This window comes from Sciurus vulgaris (assembly GCF_902686455.1).
Source record: "Sciurus vulgaris genome assembly, chromosome: 6".
Taxonomy (NCBI): Eukaryota; Metazoa; Chordata; class Mammalia; order Rodentia; family Sciuridae; genus Sciurus; species Sciurus vulgaris.
In genome coordinates, this window is record NC_136466.1 from 84,294,583 (window position 1) to 84,312,421 (window position 17,839).

General features: G+C 37.0%; 1 protein-coding gene across 1 annotated transcript in view; it reads left to right on the forward strand.

Moving 5' to 3' along the window:
• Nucleotides 1–17,839, forward strand: part of SLCO6A1 (solute carrier organic anion transporter family member 6A1) — a gene marked incomplete at both ends in the record, with an annotated part of 102,377 nt that overhangs the window by 71,705 nt on the left and 12,833 nt on the right. Inside the window, one exon of the mRNA XM_079145162.1 lies at nucleotides 8,704–8,891. Within this exon, the coding sequence (XP_079001288.1) occupies nucleotides 8,704–8,891 (188 nt within the window). The remainder of the gene's footprint in view (nucleotides 1–8,703; nucleotides 8,892–17,839) is intronic.

Genomic DNA, 17,839 nt, shown 5'->3' on the forward strand with positions numbered 1-17,839 from the left:
AACAAACAAAAAATGAAGTCTGGGTTTTCTTGCTAGCCTTCTGCTTGGGTACAGTTTCAGTTTTTACAGGCCACTCACATTCCTTAACAAATGAAGTCCTCCATCTCCAAGGCCAGCAACAGACAATCTCCCTTATGTGGTATACTTTGAATGCTTCACTTCAGGAAGAACCTGGTTCATTTTGAGGCTCACTTGATCAGGTGAGGTTTACCCAAGATAATTTATCTTTCTTTAAATCAACTATACCATATAACCTAGTAAGGGACCAAGTCCATCAGTTCACAGTGCTAGGGATTATGTAGCTATGCACAATAGAGGGAGGGTTTCTTGGGTGCCATCTTAGAATTCTGCCTAACATAGACTAAATAGAGTCAATCTCAAATTCTTTAACTACTTTCTCTGTTTTCCATCTCTTTTCATCTGTTCAATTGTTGAAGTGTAGATATTTTCCACTGACCTATTTTCCAGCTACTAATCTGCCATTATTTGGTGTCCACTCTGCCATTAAAGCTGTTTTTGGAGATTTTAATTTCCCTTCTGTTTTCCAATTCTAGCATTTATATCTTTATAGAATACAAACCTCTAGTGAAATTCTACATTTCTTAAGCTATTTTATTCATCTCCCCTCATATTTCTGGAACGTATTAATCAATGCTATATTCTTGGTATTAAATCCACTTACCATATCACCTAAGAGTGGTTGGAATTATATCTATCTTGCTTTTCATTAGATTAGATATAATTTACTACAATTTTTACCTATTTATTTCAATTAAATATCACATATTACCATATCACATATTATTATTGGTTTATGTTTTAATTTTAAGTCAATTTTCTTGTCACTTTGCTTTGCTCATAATATTGTATGAGATGTGAACACTGTGAAAAAAGATCACCTAATATAATTGCATGATTTTCTATTTCTTTATTTTTGCTTCTTGTATTTGAGATTCTGCTATTTGCGTACACATTGATAATTGTTGTGTATTCTTAATGAGTTATTCCTTTTATCTTTGTAGAATATTCCTTTCCATCTCTGGTAGTACTATTCTTTGTCTTCAAGTCTATTTTATGTGATGGCATACAGTTAACTCCACTTTTCCCTTGATGATTGCTTCCATGGTATATCTTATTTCTATTCTTTAGTTTTGTCTTTATATTTAATGTGTTTTCCATAGCCAGCATGTGGTATGGTTTTGCTTTTATCTCCATTGCTGTTCATCTGTCTTTTATGTGTAGTTTTTAGACTAATAACATTTAATATAATAACTGATATGGTTGGAATTATATCTATCTTGCTTTTCATTAGAATTAGATATAATTTACTACAATTTTTATCTATTTATTTCAATTAAATATATTTTACTATTTCATTTCAATGGCTTCTTATATGTGGCATATATCTCTTTAAATTTTTGTAAATGGTGGCTTTATTTCTTTGAGACCATTAAGAATAATCATATGACCAATAGAGTTCTTCTTTGTCAGATTCGGTCGCCTTTTTGTTTTTTTTTTTTTATTGTAAACAAATGGGATACATGTTGTTTCTCTGTTTGTACATGGCGTAAAGGCATACCATTTGTGTAATCATAAATTTACATAGAGCAATGTTGTTTGATTCATTCTGTTATTTTTTTCCCTTCCCCCCACCCCTCCTACCCCTCTTTACCCTCTATACAGTAGTTCCTTCCTCCATACTTGCCCCCCTCCCTAACCCTAACTCTAACCCTTCCCTCCCCCCCATTATGTGTCAACCTCCACTTATTAGCGATATCATTCGTCCTTTGGCTTTTTGAGATTGGCTTATCTCACTTAGCATGATATTCTCCAATTTCATCCATTTGCCTGCAAATGTCATAATTTTATCATTCTTTATGGCTGAGTAATATTCCATAGTATATATATACCACAGTTTCTTTATCCACTCATCAATTGAAGGGCATCTAGGTTGGTTCCACAGTCTGGCTATTGTGAATTGAGCAGCTATGAACATTGATGTGGCTGTATCTCTGTAGTATGCAGATTTTAAGTCCTTTGGGTATAGGCCAAGGAGTGGGATAGCTGGGTCAAATGGAGGGTGCCTTTTTGTTTTTGAGGAGGTTTTTTTCTATAACTGATGCCCCTGCAGCTACCACTGCCCCTGGGTTCATTTGCCCTGACCCCTTCCCACTGCACGTTCCCCAATCCCACACGAGATGTCAGAGGATCTAGCAAAGCAACTGGCAAGCTACAAAGCTCAACTCCAGTAAATAGAGGCAGCATTATCTGGAAATGAAGTTTTGCTAAAATTAAAGACAGACTTATAAGAAATTATACAATTAACCAAAGACCTCCTGTTGATGCAATATTCAGATTCAGAAGCTCTGGCAAATTCAGACAGTTTTGCTTCTGCTCAGCCAGCTCATTTATGGAAAGTAGGAGACAGAGACAAATGTATGGCAATCTGGAGTGAAGATGGACAGTGTTAGGAAGCAGAGATTGAGGAGACAAATGAAGAAAATGGCACCATTGCAATCACCTTTGGTGTTTACAGCAAGGCGGAGGTGACTCCACGGGGTACCTGAAGCCTTCAGAAGAATGGAAAGAAAATGAGTAGGAAAGAGAGCACTAGGAGGTGAAATGGCAGCAATTCAACAACCAAGCCTGTTCTAAAAACAAAAAGGGCCAGATGAAGAGAAGTAATTTTGCTTCACCTGAGAGTTTAACCAGTGAAGTTGGAACAGGAACTTTTGGAATTGCAGATGACACAATATGGAGATTCCTCCAAATACAACAGCAGGCATTTGATTTCTCAATAATCAGAGACCATTGGATTTTATCTCTGTTGGGCTTTACATTGACTGTTCATATTTTTCTAAGGATAAATTATTTGTTAGACGAGTAAGGAAGATGGCATTGTTGTTACTGTTTGACTTCAATGGAATGAAATGTGAAAAAATTGCAGTTGTTAACAGCTGTTCATTTAATTTTTCATTTTACTACCTCCGCTCCCTCAGTCTTTGTTGAAAAAGGCAACATTTCTAGACAGATGCTGTATAAATCAGCAGTTAGATGAATATCTTCCTAATATGGTGTCATCACTTAACTGATGGCATGAATATTCTGTAAATCATCATTTGGAATTTTCAGATGCTTTCTACTTTACATGTACTGCAGCAATTCACTGGAGCATCAAAACAAAACACCCAGCCTATTAAAGAGAACCTGCAGGGTTTTCCCCTCTTGTCTTCAACTTTAAAACTTACCTGTTATCCAAAAACCTAAATATAGGCTAATTTGAAAATGGCAGAATTTGTTTTGAAGTTTTTCCTTGAATCGCTTGTTTTCTAGCCCTTTTATTTTCATTTTTATTCATTGAGATAGTTGAATGTGTAGGATGCGCTACCTTTCTAACCTGTTTTTTTTTTTTTTTGGTAATTTTTGTTTGGGTATTCACTTTGTGTTTCAGTTATGAGCAAGTGCTACTATTTTGGGATGTGTAATGTTTATATGAATTATAAGAAATTATGCAATACAAGCTGGTGCATAGTTCTGTACACAGTGCAAATATTATTTTTGTAAAAAAGCAAGAAAAAAATGAATGAACAAGAAAACTGAATATTTTATCATTAAAAATTTCTTTTATTTCTTGTGCATTAATCTGACCATGATTTCCCTGCAGATTATGATCCTATAGCTGAGTCTGTGATTTTTATTAACTAGATCAAGTTGCCAGCATTATTTGGTATTAGTGAGCATCACAGTTACCCTGAGTTGATTTAAAGTCAAATACATGTATACGAAAGGGACTTTCTGTTAATGGAAGATGTTGCTTTTGGGGATGTCAGTTAGAAGAAAGCTAATCATCTTATGCTCATTTTACTTGTATGTGATAGTCATCACCAGAGGTCCTGAAATTTCAGGTGATTCCTTATCTCCATATGGTTCTGATTTTAGGTATTTCCTTGTTTTATCAACTCACCTTCCTCACAACCTGCCCCTCACTATGTGAATCTTTCTACCCTGTCCTCTGGAATTCAGAAATATATGTCAGCAAAGTTACTACACTCTCACCCTCCTTTCTACTGTGATTGAAACAAAACAAATCGATCTTTCCATCTGTCTCTCCTGTCTCCTCTTCCTCTCCCCTCCCCGCCATTTGACTTTATCTCATATTTCACTAGGTTCTTTCAGGCTTGTATTTTTGGCATTAAAAAAAAAAAAAAACTTCTAATTTATTTCCCACCACAATTATCCTTATCTCCTCACTCTATTTCTTTCATGTAAGAGTCAAAGTAATTTTTTCAGGTGAAAGAATTCCACCTTTTTGCTCTGATTATTTTTGTATCTACTTTATTCAAGAAAGCGTTTTCTTTTTCAGTAGCTTAAAGTAGAAGATGACTGTTTTCTCTCCATTGCCTCATACCACTGGGCCACAGAAGAGGTAAATAGCCTCCAGTTTCCTCTTCGATACTCAGACCTCTCTTTCTCTCTAACCCTTCCTAAACCTCTGTGGTAGAAACACATTCCAGCAGGCAATACTTTACTACCCCTCCTCAATGTGGTCACTGTCAGACGAAAGAGGCTTCCTCTCATTCATTAAGGATGTCACACCCTGTTTCACTTTCATTCTAACGCCTGGCTTAATGATTTTGAAACTCATCTTGAGGTTGCAATACTCTATCTCTATAATTCTTTCCCAGTAATTCTGTCCACACTCTACCTCATCCATCCTTTCTTCCATCCTTCCACAGTCAGACCTTCCAAGGCCTTTTCTTATCAGTGCCTTTATTCTTTCCATGACCTCACTTATCATACTGATGTACCACAACTTCCATTTTCTTTCATTTTGCTCTCAAGTACCAGACTAGTCTCTAGTCCTTCTAGAACCTAATATTTTATGATGCAACCATCTGATTTCAAACTTTATTTTTTTACTTCTGCTCTTAGTCAGCTGAGCTTTTATGTCCTGCAACCAACTATTATGCTGCAATCTCTTGTTTGTCCTCCTGACCAAACCTCCTGAATGTCCCAGGAGACAGAATTATAGGATGAGGTGTCCTTTTCCCTCTTCCTTATAACTGGATTAAGATAAAAATGAGTCCCATGAGGAAATCAGAAAGATAGAAAAAGAAAACTGAAGTCATGGAGTTATTTTCTTGGTTCTCTCCCTGAGCTGTGAACTGGCGCCTCCTTGGGCTGACAGTTTATCTCGGGAAGTCCTCACTGCATGACAGTATCCTTTTGGTTACACTGCCCACTCTAAAACCTGTTGATGATTCCTTTCAAATCCACTTTCTAACTAAGTGATGCATCTGACAATTTTTATTATTTTATCTTATACCAGTCTAGACCCGAGAACTATTGTATTATACCTTATTTCAATTGCTTATTAACCATTTGTCAGTTTTTATCCTTGTCTTCATGGTTGCTTCATTGTGTATTTCATAAGTAACCAGAGTGATGCTTTAAGATATGTCATTTATACTTATATTCCTTCAATGGCTTCTCAACAAGAATAAAAGACCAACATTCTTTTTTTTATTTGTTCTGATTAGTTATACATGACAGCAGAATGTACTTTGACACATCCTACAAAAATGGAGTATAACTTCTCATTTTTCTGGCTGTATATGATGTAGCATTATTGGTCATGTAATCATATATGCACATAGGGTAATAATTTCTGCTTCATTCTATTATCTTTCCTACCCCCTTGCCCCCTCCCTTCCTTTCACTCCTCTCTGTCTAATCCAAATTCTCTGAGGATTCTCCACATTGCTTTCCAGAGTGGCTGCACCAATTGCAACTCTACCAGCAATATAGAAGTATGCCTTTTTCCCCACATCCACGCCAACATCTGTTATCATTTGTGTTCTTGATAATAGCCATTCTAACTGGATAAGATGAAATCTTACAGTTGTTTTAATTTGCATTTCTCTAGTTATTAGAGATGTTGAAACCTTTTTCATATATTTATTAATCACCTGTATGTCTTCTTCTGTAAAGTGTCTATCCTATTCCTTGACCCATTTATTGATTGGGTTCTTTGTATTTTTGATGTAAAGTTTTATAAGTTCTTTATAAATTTTGGAGATTAGTGCTCTATCTGAAGTGCATGTGGAAAAGATTTTCTTCCACTCTGTAGGATCTCTTTTCACATTGTTGATTGTATCCTTTGCTGAGAAAAAGCTATTTAGTTTGAATTCATCCCATTTACTGATTCTTGCTTTGATTTCTTGCACTTTGGGCATCTTGTTAAGGAAATCTGATCCTAAGCCAACATGATGAAGATTTGGGCCTATTTTGTCTTCTATTTGGTGCAGCATCTCTGGTCTAATTCCTAAGTCCTTGATCCATTTTTGAGTTGAGTTTTGTGCAGGGTGAGAGATAGAGGTTTGATTTCATTTTACTGCATATGGATTTACAGTTTTGCCAGCACCATTTGTTGAATAGGCTATCTTTTCTCCATTGTATGTTTTTTGGCTCCTTTGTCTAGTATGAGGTAACTCTATCTATCTGGGTTTGTCTCTGTGTCTTCTGTTCTGTACCATTGGTCTTCCTCTCTATTTTGGTGCCAATACCATGCCGTTTTTCTTGCTATTGCTCTGTAGTATAGTTTAAAGTCTGGTATTGTGATACCTCTTGCTTCACTTTTCCTGCTCAGGATTGTTTTGGCTGTTCGAGGTCTCTTATTCTTCCAGATGAAGTTCATGATTGCTTTCTCTATTTCTATGAGGAATGTCATTGAGATTTTAATTGGAATTACATTAAAGCTGTATAGTGCCTTCAGTAGAATGGCCATTTTGACAATATTAATTCTGCCTATCCAAGAACATGAGAGATCTTAAAAATATTTTTTTAAAAAAGAATATGAACAATAATAAATGCTGTTGAGGATGTGGGGAAAATGGTACACTTGTACATTGTTGGTGGGGCTGCAAATTGTACAACAACTTTTGAAAGCAGTATGAAGATTTCTCAGAAAAACTAGGAATAGAACCACCATATGATCCAGATATCCCACTCCTCAGGATTTATCTTGAAGAACTAAAATCAGCATAGTATAGCTACAGCCACTTAAGTGTTTATAGCAGCACAATTCACAGTAGTCAAATTATGGAATCAACCTGGATACCTATCAGTTGATGACTGGAACAAGAAATATGGTATATATCTACAATGGAGTTTTGCTCAGCCATAAAATGAATGAAATAATGGCATTTGCCTGTAAATGGATAGAAATGGAAAAAAAATCATGCTAAGTGATATAAGCCAGACCAAGAAAGTCAAGGTTGAATACTTTCTCTCATCTGTGGAAGCTAGAGCAAAATAAAGGAAAGAAAGTCTTGAGGGAGGAGATGAGATATCATAAAGATATAGAGAAGATCGGTGGAATAGAAGAAAGAAAATGAAGGAGGGAGGAAAGAAGGGAAAGGGGAAGAAAAATGGAATTAATTTACCAAAATCCTGTTGTATACATATGTAAATGTGCCAAAGGGAATTTTACCTTTATGCATATGTAGTAAATACCAATCAAAAATAAATAAATAAGGAAGTGAAAGGAATATCAGTAGAGGAGAGGAATTCTCCTCCCCCAGAAGAATAGGGAGAGGGAGGAGAGACAGAAAAGGGGAGGATGGGAATTGAGACCAAATTCCTTACATGTTTGATTTTGTCAAAATGAATCTAAATACTATGTATAATTATAATGTTTTAATTTTTAAAAAGCAATAACTTAACAACTTCCTCTCTAATACTGATAAATATTCATACAATAATTTTCTGAATCATTTCGATTGAAACTGTCTTTAATTCCTCTTAATCTTTCACTAGTAACCTAGTTCCATATATTTTTTAAATCTGCCATTATTTTTCTTATTATTTTGTAACATAGGATATATTCAATGGATTAAAAAAATGCTGGTATCTGCCATCTCTGATCCCTATTTAGGTCTTAGAAAACATGACTTACTTATCTTCTATAAATTATTAACCCTGAAAAATCACAAATTCATATTTTCATTGGTTCCTTATTCAGTGCCACATTATGACTTTCTTTTTCCTGCATATTTTTGGTTTTGTGCTCCCATTTCTTCACTTGCAAAAAACAAAAATCATTTACAAATGTGTTGGTATAAATCATATGTGATCTGTTCTTGGTTTATTATCCATTATTAATTACTCTTTGTTATATAATATTAATGTGCTAATATTCAAATTTTTCTTTGCTTTTAAAACAAACATTAAAATATTTTTATTTGGCCCTAGAAGTCACTGCATCTGCTGTGTCTAATAAATAAAACCTCTGTCATAATTACATACAAAGACAAGTGTTATCTTTTAAACATAGTTCCAAAATTTTTTACTGTTGGGTAACTGTCCACATTTCGTATCCCAGCTAAAATTTAATTTTATTCATTCTTGTATCTTTAATTGCCTTAAATAATTTGGGTAAAATTTCTTAAACTAGAAAACCCTTTCTTAAGTGACTATAATTACACACACAAACACACACAAAGACAATAATTCATCAGGTAAAGGACCCTGGATTTATCTTTCTTGTTCCAAAATAAGGAATGCAAGTTTATCATGAGGTATTTATTAGTAAAACTGAAGTAACCTTAATTTATTGATTTAATTTTTATTTTACAATAACAAACATTTTTTGTTTCATGACTGTATTTCTGAAACATTGTTTTTAATCTTTACTATTCATAGACATACTACAATTGTTCTTGCATTAAATCGGGATTAACAACCCCAGATTCAGAAGGTGATTTTATTGATGCCAAACCTGGGAAATGTGACACCAAGTGCTATACATTACCTGTGTTTTTTGCTTTGATTTTTTCTGCAGTTATTTTTTCTAGTTTTTCTAGTGTACCACTTACCCTGCTCATCTTCCGGTATGTATGTAGTATTTGCAATTATTTCTAATATGATACATGAGAAATGTTGAGTTTAAAAATATTTCAGATTATTATAGTGATTTTCTCTGTGTTGTAGCAAATGCAGAGGGGAAATTTGTTACATTGTCAAAATTTATGTATATGTTTCATTCTTTTAGTCTAATTGTATAAAATATAGAGGTTACATTTAGTTTAAAATTAAATGTATACATGTATTAAAATAATACATAGTACTCCTTAGATACATAAAAATTTTAGGTTTTAATGTATCAGTTACAAAATGAAACCTTAAGCAGTCCAATATAATTATAGTAAATCTAACCCATGGAAAATCATAAATAGGAAATGTCTTAATTGTAACACAGTTGTGAGTATAAAGTTGATTCATAGGTAATAGGTGTTTATTGACTAACTCTATATTAGCTGATTAAATTATGAGGAAATATCTGTGTCATTAACAAAGAAATGTAGAATTAGAATGTAGGAAATAAATTTTTTAAAAAATTTTCTGAAATGAAAGCTAAATTATAAAGTGCACAATGAAGGAAAGACAACATCCAAAGCAGAGTAAAGGAGGGGGTCCAAAAACAAAAATTAAAAATACGTAAATTATGTGAAGAAAGTGACAAAAATTGAAGATAAGAAAAGAAGGTCTAGTATATATATTGTTGAAGTACCCAAAAAAGGTAAGTTCAAATATTTAACTATCTAGTTAAATTAAACTTTAGTGAAATAATGATAAATAATAAATACTGAAACAGTGATATAAAAATGAAAAATACTAAAATATAATATTTGAATCTGTACATTGAGATATATCCTAAGTACCCAGGTAAATTGATACCAAGCACCATTAAAATATATCATAATAAAATTATCAGTTTAAGGGTGAAGAAATAACCCTCATTTTTTGTTTTATTTTTCTTATTTTTTTTAATTGTAAACAAACGGGATACATGTTGTTTCTGTTTGTACATGGCGCAAAGGCATTTGTGTAATCATAAATTTACATAGAGTAATGTTGTTTGATTCATTCTGTTATTTTTTCCCTTCCCCCCACCCCTCCCACCCCTCTTTACCCTCTATACAGTACTTCCTTCCTCCATACTTGCCCCCCTCCCTAACCCTAACTCTAACCCTAACACTAACCCTTCCCTCCCCCCCATTATGTGTCATCCTCCACTTATTCGCGATATCATTCGTCCTTTGGCTTTTTGAGATTGGCTTATCTCACTTAGCATGATATTCTCCAATTCCATCCATTTGCCTGCAAATGCCATAATTTTATCATTCTTTATGGCTGAGTAATATTCCATTGTATATATATACCACAGTTTCTTTATCCACTCATCAATTGAAGGGCATCTAGGTTGGTTCCACAGTCTGGCTATTGTGAATTGAGCAGCTATGAACATTGATGTGGCTGTATTTCTGTAGTATGCTGATTTTAAGTCCGTTGGGTATAGGCCAAGGAGTGGGATAGCTGGGTCAAATGGAGGGTCCATTCCAAGTTTTCTAAGGAATCTCCACACTGCTTTCCAGAGTGGCTGCACTAATTTGCAGCCCCACCAGCAATGTATGAGTGTACCTTTCTCCCCACATCCTCGCCAACACCTGTTGTTGCTCGTATTCTTGATAATCGCCATTCTAATTGGGGTGAGATGGAATCTTAGGGTGGTTTTGATTTGCATTTCTCTTATTACTAGAGATGTTGAGCATTTTTCCATATGTTTGTTGATTGCTTATAGATCTTCTTCTGTGAAGTATCTATTCATTTCCTTAGCCCATTTGTCCACTGGATTATTTGAATTCTTGGAGTAGAGTTTTTTGAGTTCTTTATAGATTCTGGAGATTAGTGCTCTATCTGAAGTATGATTGGCAAAGATATTCTCCCACTCTGTAGGCTCTTTCTTCGCATTGCTGATAGTTTCCTTTGCTGAGAGAAAGCTTTTTAGTTTGAATCTATCCCAGTGGTTGATTCTAGCTTTTATTTCTTGTTCTATGGGAGTCCTGTTAAGGAAGTCTGATCCTAGACCAACAAGGTGAAGATTTGGACCTACTTTTTCTTCTATAATCTGCAGGGTCTCTGGTCTGATTCCGAGGTCCGTAATCCATTTTGAGTTTAGTTTCATGCATGGTGAGAGATATGGGTTTAGTTTCATTCTGTTGCATATGGATTTCCAATTCTCCCAGCACCATTTGTTGAAGAGGCTATCTTTTCTCCATTGCATATTTTTGGCCCCTTTGTCTAGTATGAGAAAATTGTATTTATTTGGGTTTGTGTCCGTGTCCTCTATTCTGTACCATTGATCTACCTTTCTATTTTGGTACCAATACCATGCCGTTTTTGTTACTATTGCTTTGTAGTAGAGTTGAAGATCTGGTATTGCAATACCCCCTGTTTCACTCTTCCTGCTAAGGATTGCTTTAGCTATTCTGGGTTTCTTATTGTTCCAGATGAATTTCATAATTGCTTGCTCTATTTCTGTAAGGTACGTCATTGGGATTTTAATTGGAATTGCATTGAATTTGTATAGCACTTTAGGTAGTATGGCCATTTTGACAATATTAATTCTTCCTATCCAAGAACATGGAAGTTCTTTCCATCTTCTAAAGTGTTCTTTAATTTCTTTCTTTAGTGTTGTATAGTTCTCATTGTAGAGGTCTTTCACCTCTTTTGTGAGATTGATTCCCAAATATTTTATTTTTTTCGAGGCTATTGTGAATGGGGTAGTTTTCCTAATTTCTCTTTCTGAAGATTCATCACTTATGTATAAAAATGTGTTGGATTTATGGGCATTGATCTTGTAACCTGCTACTTTACTGAATTCACTTATGAGTTTTAAGAGATTTCTGGTGGAATTTCCAGGTTCCTCTGAATATATAATCATGTCATCAGCGAACAGGGATAGTTTGAGTTCTTCTTTTCCAATTCGTATCCCTTTAATTTCTTTGGTTTGTCTAATTGCTCTGGCCAGAGTCTCAAGAACGATGTTGAATAGAAGTGGTGAAAGAGGGCATCCCTGCCTTGTTCCAGTTTTTAGGGGGAATGCTTTCAGTTTTTCACCATTTAGAATGATATTAGCCATGGGCTTAGCATAAATGGCCTTTACAATGTTAAGGAATGTTCCCACTATCCCTATTTTTTCTAGTGTTTTGAGCATGAAGGGGTGCTGTATTTTATTAAATGCTTTTTCTGCATCTATTGAAATAATCATGTGATTCTTGACTTTAAGTCTATTAATATGGTGAATTACGTTTATTGATTTCCTGATGTTGAAGCAACCTTGCATACCTGGGATGAAGCCCACTTGATCATGGTGCACTATCTTTTTAATATGTTTTTGTATGCGATTTGCTAAAATTTTGTTGAGAATTTTTGCGCTGATGTTCATTAAGGATATTGGTCTGAAATTTTCTTTCCTTGATGAGTCCCTGTCTGGTTTAGGTATCAGTGTGATATTGGCTTCATAGAATGAGTTTGGGAGGGTTCCCTCCTCTTCTATTTTATGGACTACTTTGAGAAGTATTGGAATGAGCTCTTCTTTAAAGGTTTTGTAGAACTCGGCTGAGAACCCATCTGGTCCCGGACTCTTCTTTGTTGGTAGGCTTTTGATGACTTCTTCTATTTCAGTACTTGAAATTGGTCTATTTAAATTGTGTATGTCCTCCTCGTTCAGTTTAGGCAATTCATATGTCTCTAGAAACCTGTTGATGTCTTCGAGGTTTTCTGTTTTGTTGGAGTACAGATTTTCAAAATAGCATCTAATTATGTTTTGTATTTCAATCCTGTCTGTTGTGATATTTCCTTGTTCATTCCGAATTTTAGTGATTTGGGTTTTCTCTCATTTTCTCTTTGTTAGTGTGGCTAAAGGTTTATCAATTTTGTTTATTTTTTCAAAGAACCAACTCTTTATTTTGTCAATTTTTTGTATTGTTTCTTTTGTTTCAATTTCATTGATTTCAGCTCTGAGTTTAACTATTTCCTGTCTTCTACTACTTTTGGTGCTGTTCTGTTCCTCTTTTTCTAGGGCCTTGAGCTGTAGTGTTAGGTCATTTATTTGTTGAGTTTTACTGCTTTTATTAAATGTGCTCCATGAAATAAATTTCCCTCTAAGTACTGCTTTCATAGTGTCCCAGAGATTTTGATATGATGTTTCTTTGTTCTCATTTACCTCTAAGAACTTTTTAATTTCCTTCCTAATATCTTCTGTTATCCATTCATCATATAATAGCATATTGTTTAATCTCCAGATGTTGGAATAGTTTCTGTGTTTTACTCTTTCATTTATTTCTAACTTCAATCCATTATGATCTGATAGAATACATGGTAGTGTCTCTATCTTCTTGTATTTGCTAACATTAGCTTTGTGGCATAATATATGGTCTGTTTTAGAGAAGGATCCATGTGCTGCTGAGAAGAAAGTGTATTCACTCTTGGATGGATGGTATATTCTATAAATGTCCGTTAAGTCTAAATTATTGATTGTGTTATTGAGATCTATGGTTTCTTTGTTCAATTTTTGTCTGGAAGATCTGTCCAGTGATGAGAGAGGCGTGTTAAAATCACCTAGTATTATTGTGTTATGGTCTATTTGGTTTCTGAAATTGAGAAGGATTTGTTTGACATACATGGATGAGCCACTGTTTGGGGCATAGATGTTTATGATTGTTATATCTTGCTGGTTTATGCTTCTCTTAAGCAGTATGAAATGACCTTCTTTATCCCTTCTGACTAACTTTGGCTTGAAGTCCACATTATCGGAAATGAGAATGGATACTCCAGCTTTTTTGCTGAGTCCATGCGCATGGTATGGTTTTCCCCATCCTTTCACCTTTAGTCTATGGGTATCTTTTTCTATGAGGTGAGTCTCTTGCAGGCAACATATTGTTGGATCTTTCTTTTTAATCCAATCTGCCAGTCTATGTCTTTTGATTGATGAATTCAGGCCATTAACATTCAGGGTTATTATAGAGATATGATTTGGTTTCCCGGTCATTTGGTTCATTTTTTAAATTTTATTTATTTATTTGTTTGACACAACTTGGCTCCTCCTTTATTTGACAATTCCTTTAGGATAATTCCTCCCTTTGCTGATTTGCTTCTTTGTTTTTCATCTCTTCCTCATTGAATATTTTCCTGAGAATGTTCTGTACTGCTGGCTTTCTTTTTGTAAATTCTTTTAGCTTTGTTTATCATGGAAGGATTTTATTTCATCGTCAAATTTGAAGGTAAGTTTTGCTGGGTATAAGATTCTTGGTTGGCATCCATTTTCTTTCAGGACTTGAAAAATGTTGTTCCAGGCCCTTCTAGCTTTTAGGGTCTGGATTGAAAAGTCTGCTGATATCCGTATTGGTTTCCCCCTGAATGTAATTTGGTTCTTGTCTCTCACAGCCTTTAAAATTCTGTCTTTATTTTGTATGTTAAGTATTTTCATTATAATGTGCCTTGGTGTGGGTCTGTTGTAATTTTGTGTATTTGGAGTCCTATAAGCCTCTTGAACTTGATTTTCCATTTCATTCTTCAGATTTGGAAAATTTTCTGATATTATATCATTGAATAAATTGTTCATTCCTTTGGCTTGTTTCTCTAGGCCTTCCTAAATCCCAATAATTCTTAAATTTGGCCTTTTCATGATATCCCATAGTTCTTGTAGTTTCTGTTCATGATTTCTTACCATCTTCTCTGTTTGTTCAACTTTGTTTTCAAGGTTAAATATTTTGTCTTCAATGTCTGAGGTTCTGTCTTCCAGGTGTTGTATCCTATTGGATATGCTTTCTATGGAGTTCTTAATTTGGTTTATTGTTTCCTTCATGTCAAGGATTTCTGTTTGGTTTTTTTTCAATATCTCTAACTCTTTATTGAAATGATCTTTTGCTTCCTGTATTTGCTCTTTTAACTGTCGATTGGTGCGATCATTCAATGCTTGCATTTGCTCTTTCATCTCATCGTTTGCTTCTCTGATCATTTTAATTATGTACATTCTGAACTCCTTTTCTGTCATTTCTTCTGCCATGCTGTCATTGGGTTTTATTGATGTAACATCTAGATTTGTTTGCAGCATTTTCTTTCCTTGATTTCTCATATTGTTCAAGTATCAGTGGACCGCTGAGATATTGCAGATTTCTTCTATTAACTTACAATGTCCCTGAAGATTTCTATATATATCCCCCCTTAGCCTTCAGTAGGCTGAAGTCTTGGAGGAAGTTGATAATGCGGTGCTCCACAAGGAAGCTGCCTCTCTAGGAGTTGTGGCCTTCAGGTGGGGTATAATCCCTGCTAGTGGGCAGAGGTGCCTCCACTTGTCGACCAATGGTCATCCCAAGGGGACCTAGGCTGCGGGCTGAGGCAAGGCCTGTTTGGGCCTGAGTTTCTAGTTTTACCGTCCTTGTGGGGAAACCTCACCAGGCAGGGAAGACTCACCCAGTGGGGAGGTCTCGCTGGTCAGTACCCTCCTAGAGGTTCCCCTCAATTTACAGCTACCGCCTGGGCTGGGCTGCCTTCCTCTGCAAAGTTCCCAGGGGCCCGGCCCTACCTCCTGGGCCTGGGAGCCTCACCCTTCGCAGATGAATCTCCTTAGGCTGCCCCTCCTCAGAGAATCTGCCCACAGGCCTGGAACCTTCGCTCCGCCCTAAGCCTGTCTCTGTGCGGCTCTTCCACCAAGACGCCTCCTAGATCCTGGGACCCTGCTCTGCACCTAATCGCCTGGCTATGCGGCCCCTCCTCTGAGCAGCCACCTGGGGCCTCGTACAATTGCTCTGAGACCCAGAGACCCGCCACAGGCCTCTTCCTCCAGACAGCCACCCAGTATTCCGGTGCGGTCACTAGGAGTCCAAGAAACTCACTGCATGCCTCCACCTCCCACCAACCACCCGTAGCCCTGGGCAATCAATCACTCCGAGTCGAAGTGACCCTCCCCGTTCCTCCTCCTTCTCCAGATAACCCCCCGAGTGTTCAGGAGCAGTCCCTCTGAGTGGCTCTGAATCCACGTGACCCGCAGCACAGGTCCTCTGGGCAACCGCCCGGAGCTCTGGTGCGGCCACTCAAGACCAAGCGACCCACCACGCTTCTCCTCCAGGCAGCCCCCCTGTGTTCAGGAGCTGTCACTTTAAGTCCAAACAACTCGCCACTCTCCTTCTCCTCTGAGCAGTCGCCTGGAGCGCTAATGCTGTCACTGCGAGTGCAAACGACCCGCCGCGCTCCTCCTCCTCCTCCTCCTCCTCCTCTGGGCAGGCCCCGGTGTTCAGAAGTGGTCTGAGTCCAAACAGCTCGCCACGCAGCCCCTCCTCTGGCAACCGCCTGTAGCTCTGGTGTAGTCACTCTGAATCCAAGCGGCCGCGCTCCTCTTCCTCCTCCTCGTCCTCAGGGCAGGCCCCGGTGTTCAGAAGCGTCGTTCTGAGTCGAAACAGCTCGCCGCGCAGCTTCTCCTCTGGCAACCGCCTGTAGCTCTGGTGCAATCACTCCGAATCCAAGCGGCCATGTTCCTCCTCCTCCTCCTCAGGGCAGGCCCCGGTGTCCTGAGTCCACACAGCTCTCCTCGCCACTCCTCCCCTGGGCTGCCGCCGGAGCCCCAGTGGTTGCTCCGAGTCCCAGCGCTGTGCCAAGCGGCCTCCTTTTCGGCGCTCCCAGTTGTCCGAGTTCACTGCTCCAGCGGGGGGAGGGGCGTCTCGCCGGCAGCTCTACTTCACAAAGTTTCCTGCGTTCCAGGACCACCGTCCCATCCGGGACGCCTTCCCAACGGGTGAGAGTCACCCGGCTTCTTTGAGTTGGTCCCAAGTGTCTCAATATCTCCTCTTTTGAATCCTGAGTCCTGGAGCAACATGAAATGCAGCCACCCTCTAGGCCGCCATCTTGAAATCTCCCCGAAATAACCCTCATTGTTGAAAAAAAGGAGAGCAGAAAAATGTTGAGGTTTAGATTTTCAGCACCAATATTTTTCTCTAGAAGACTGTAAACACTTAATTTCCAAGTAAAGAAAATGTGAGTTAACCATGTCACCGTCCACAAATGACCCTATAGCTATAAACTTAGTTTATATGGATAAACCCAAGAGTTATCATTCTGTGAAACATTACTTAAGAATTGACAATAAGGCAAGTCAAAACCAGCTTAGATATTATTGGGTAAACATTAGCAAATGGTCATATGGAGACCATTGTATATACTTACCTTAACAGACTTAACTAGTTATTTAACTAACACATTCAAATATAATAATTCATGCTAGAGTGAAGACAAACATTAAACTGAACACAAGGGTAACAAAATTGAATGAAATTCTCTGATTAAGTGGAAATTGCTCAGTTAACAAAAATGGGAAAAGATGGTAGACACCAAAAGAAGGGTAAGATTGATGGCTGCCTAATAGGTGAAAAGTGGTGAGAGTCAAGGCATACAATTTTATAGCCTTTTTTGAAGAAAATATAATATACATTTAGATGACTTTGCAAATTGCAATTATACATACTGGTGAATTTTTGCAAACCATAATCCAGTTCAAGAAACTGATAAACACAAGAGTTCCAGGAACCACCTCTTTCCACCCTAAAGTCCTTTCTTGTCACTAACATGCTCATTGCTAATGGTTATCACTATCTTGACTTCTACAGTAAATAGGTTAATTTGTTCTGTGTGGGGACTTTATGCATACATAGGATGATATAGCACATAGTCATTTGTGTCATTATTGTTTTTCAACAATGTGTTTATAAGAATCATTCATGGCCAGGTGTAGTGGTGCACACTCAAAATCCCAGCAGCTTGGAAGGAGACTGAGGTAGGAGAATCACAGGTTAGAAGAGACCAGCCTCAGCAACTTAACAAGACCCTCAGATCTTGTCTCAAGAAAAGGGGAGTGGGATTGGTGATGTGGTTCAGTGGTTAAGAGCCCCTGGGATCAATCCCTGGTACCAAAAAAAAAAAAAAAAAGTCATTGTTTTATATA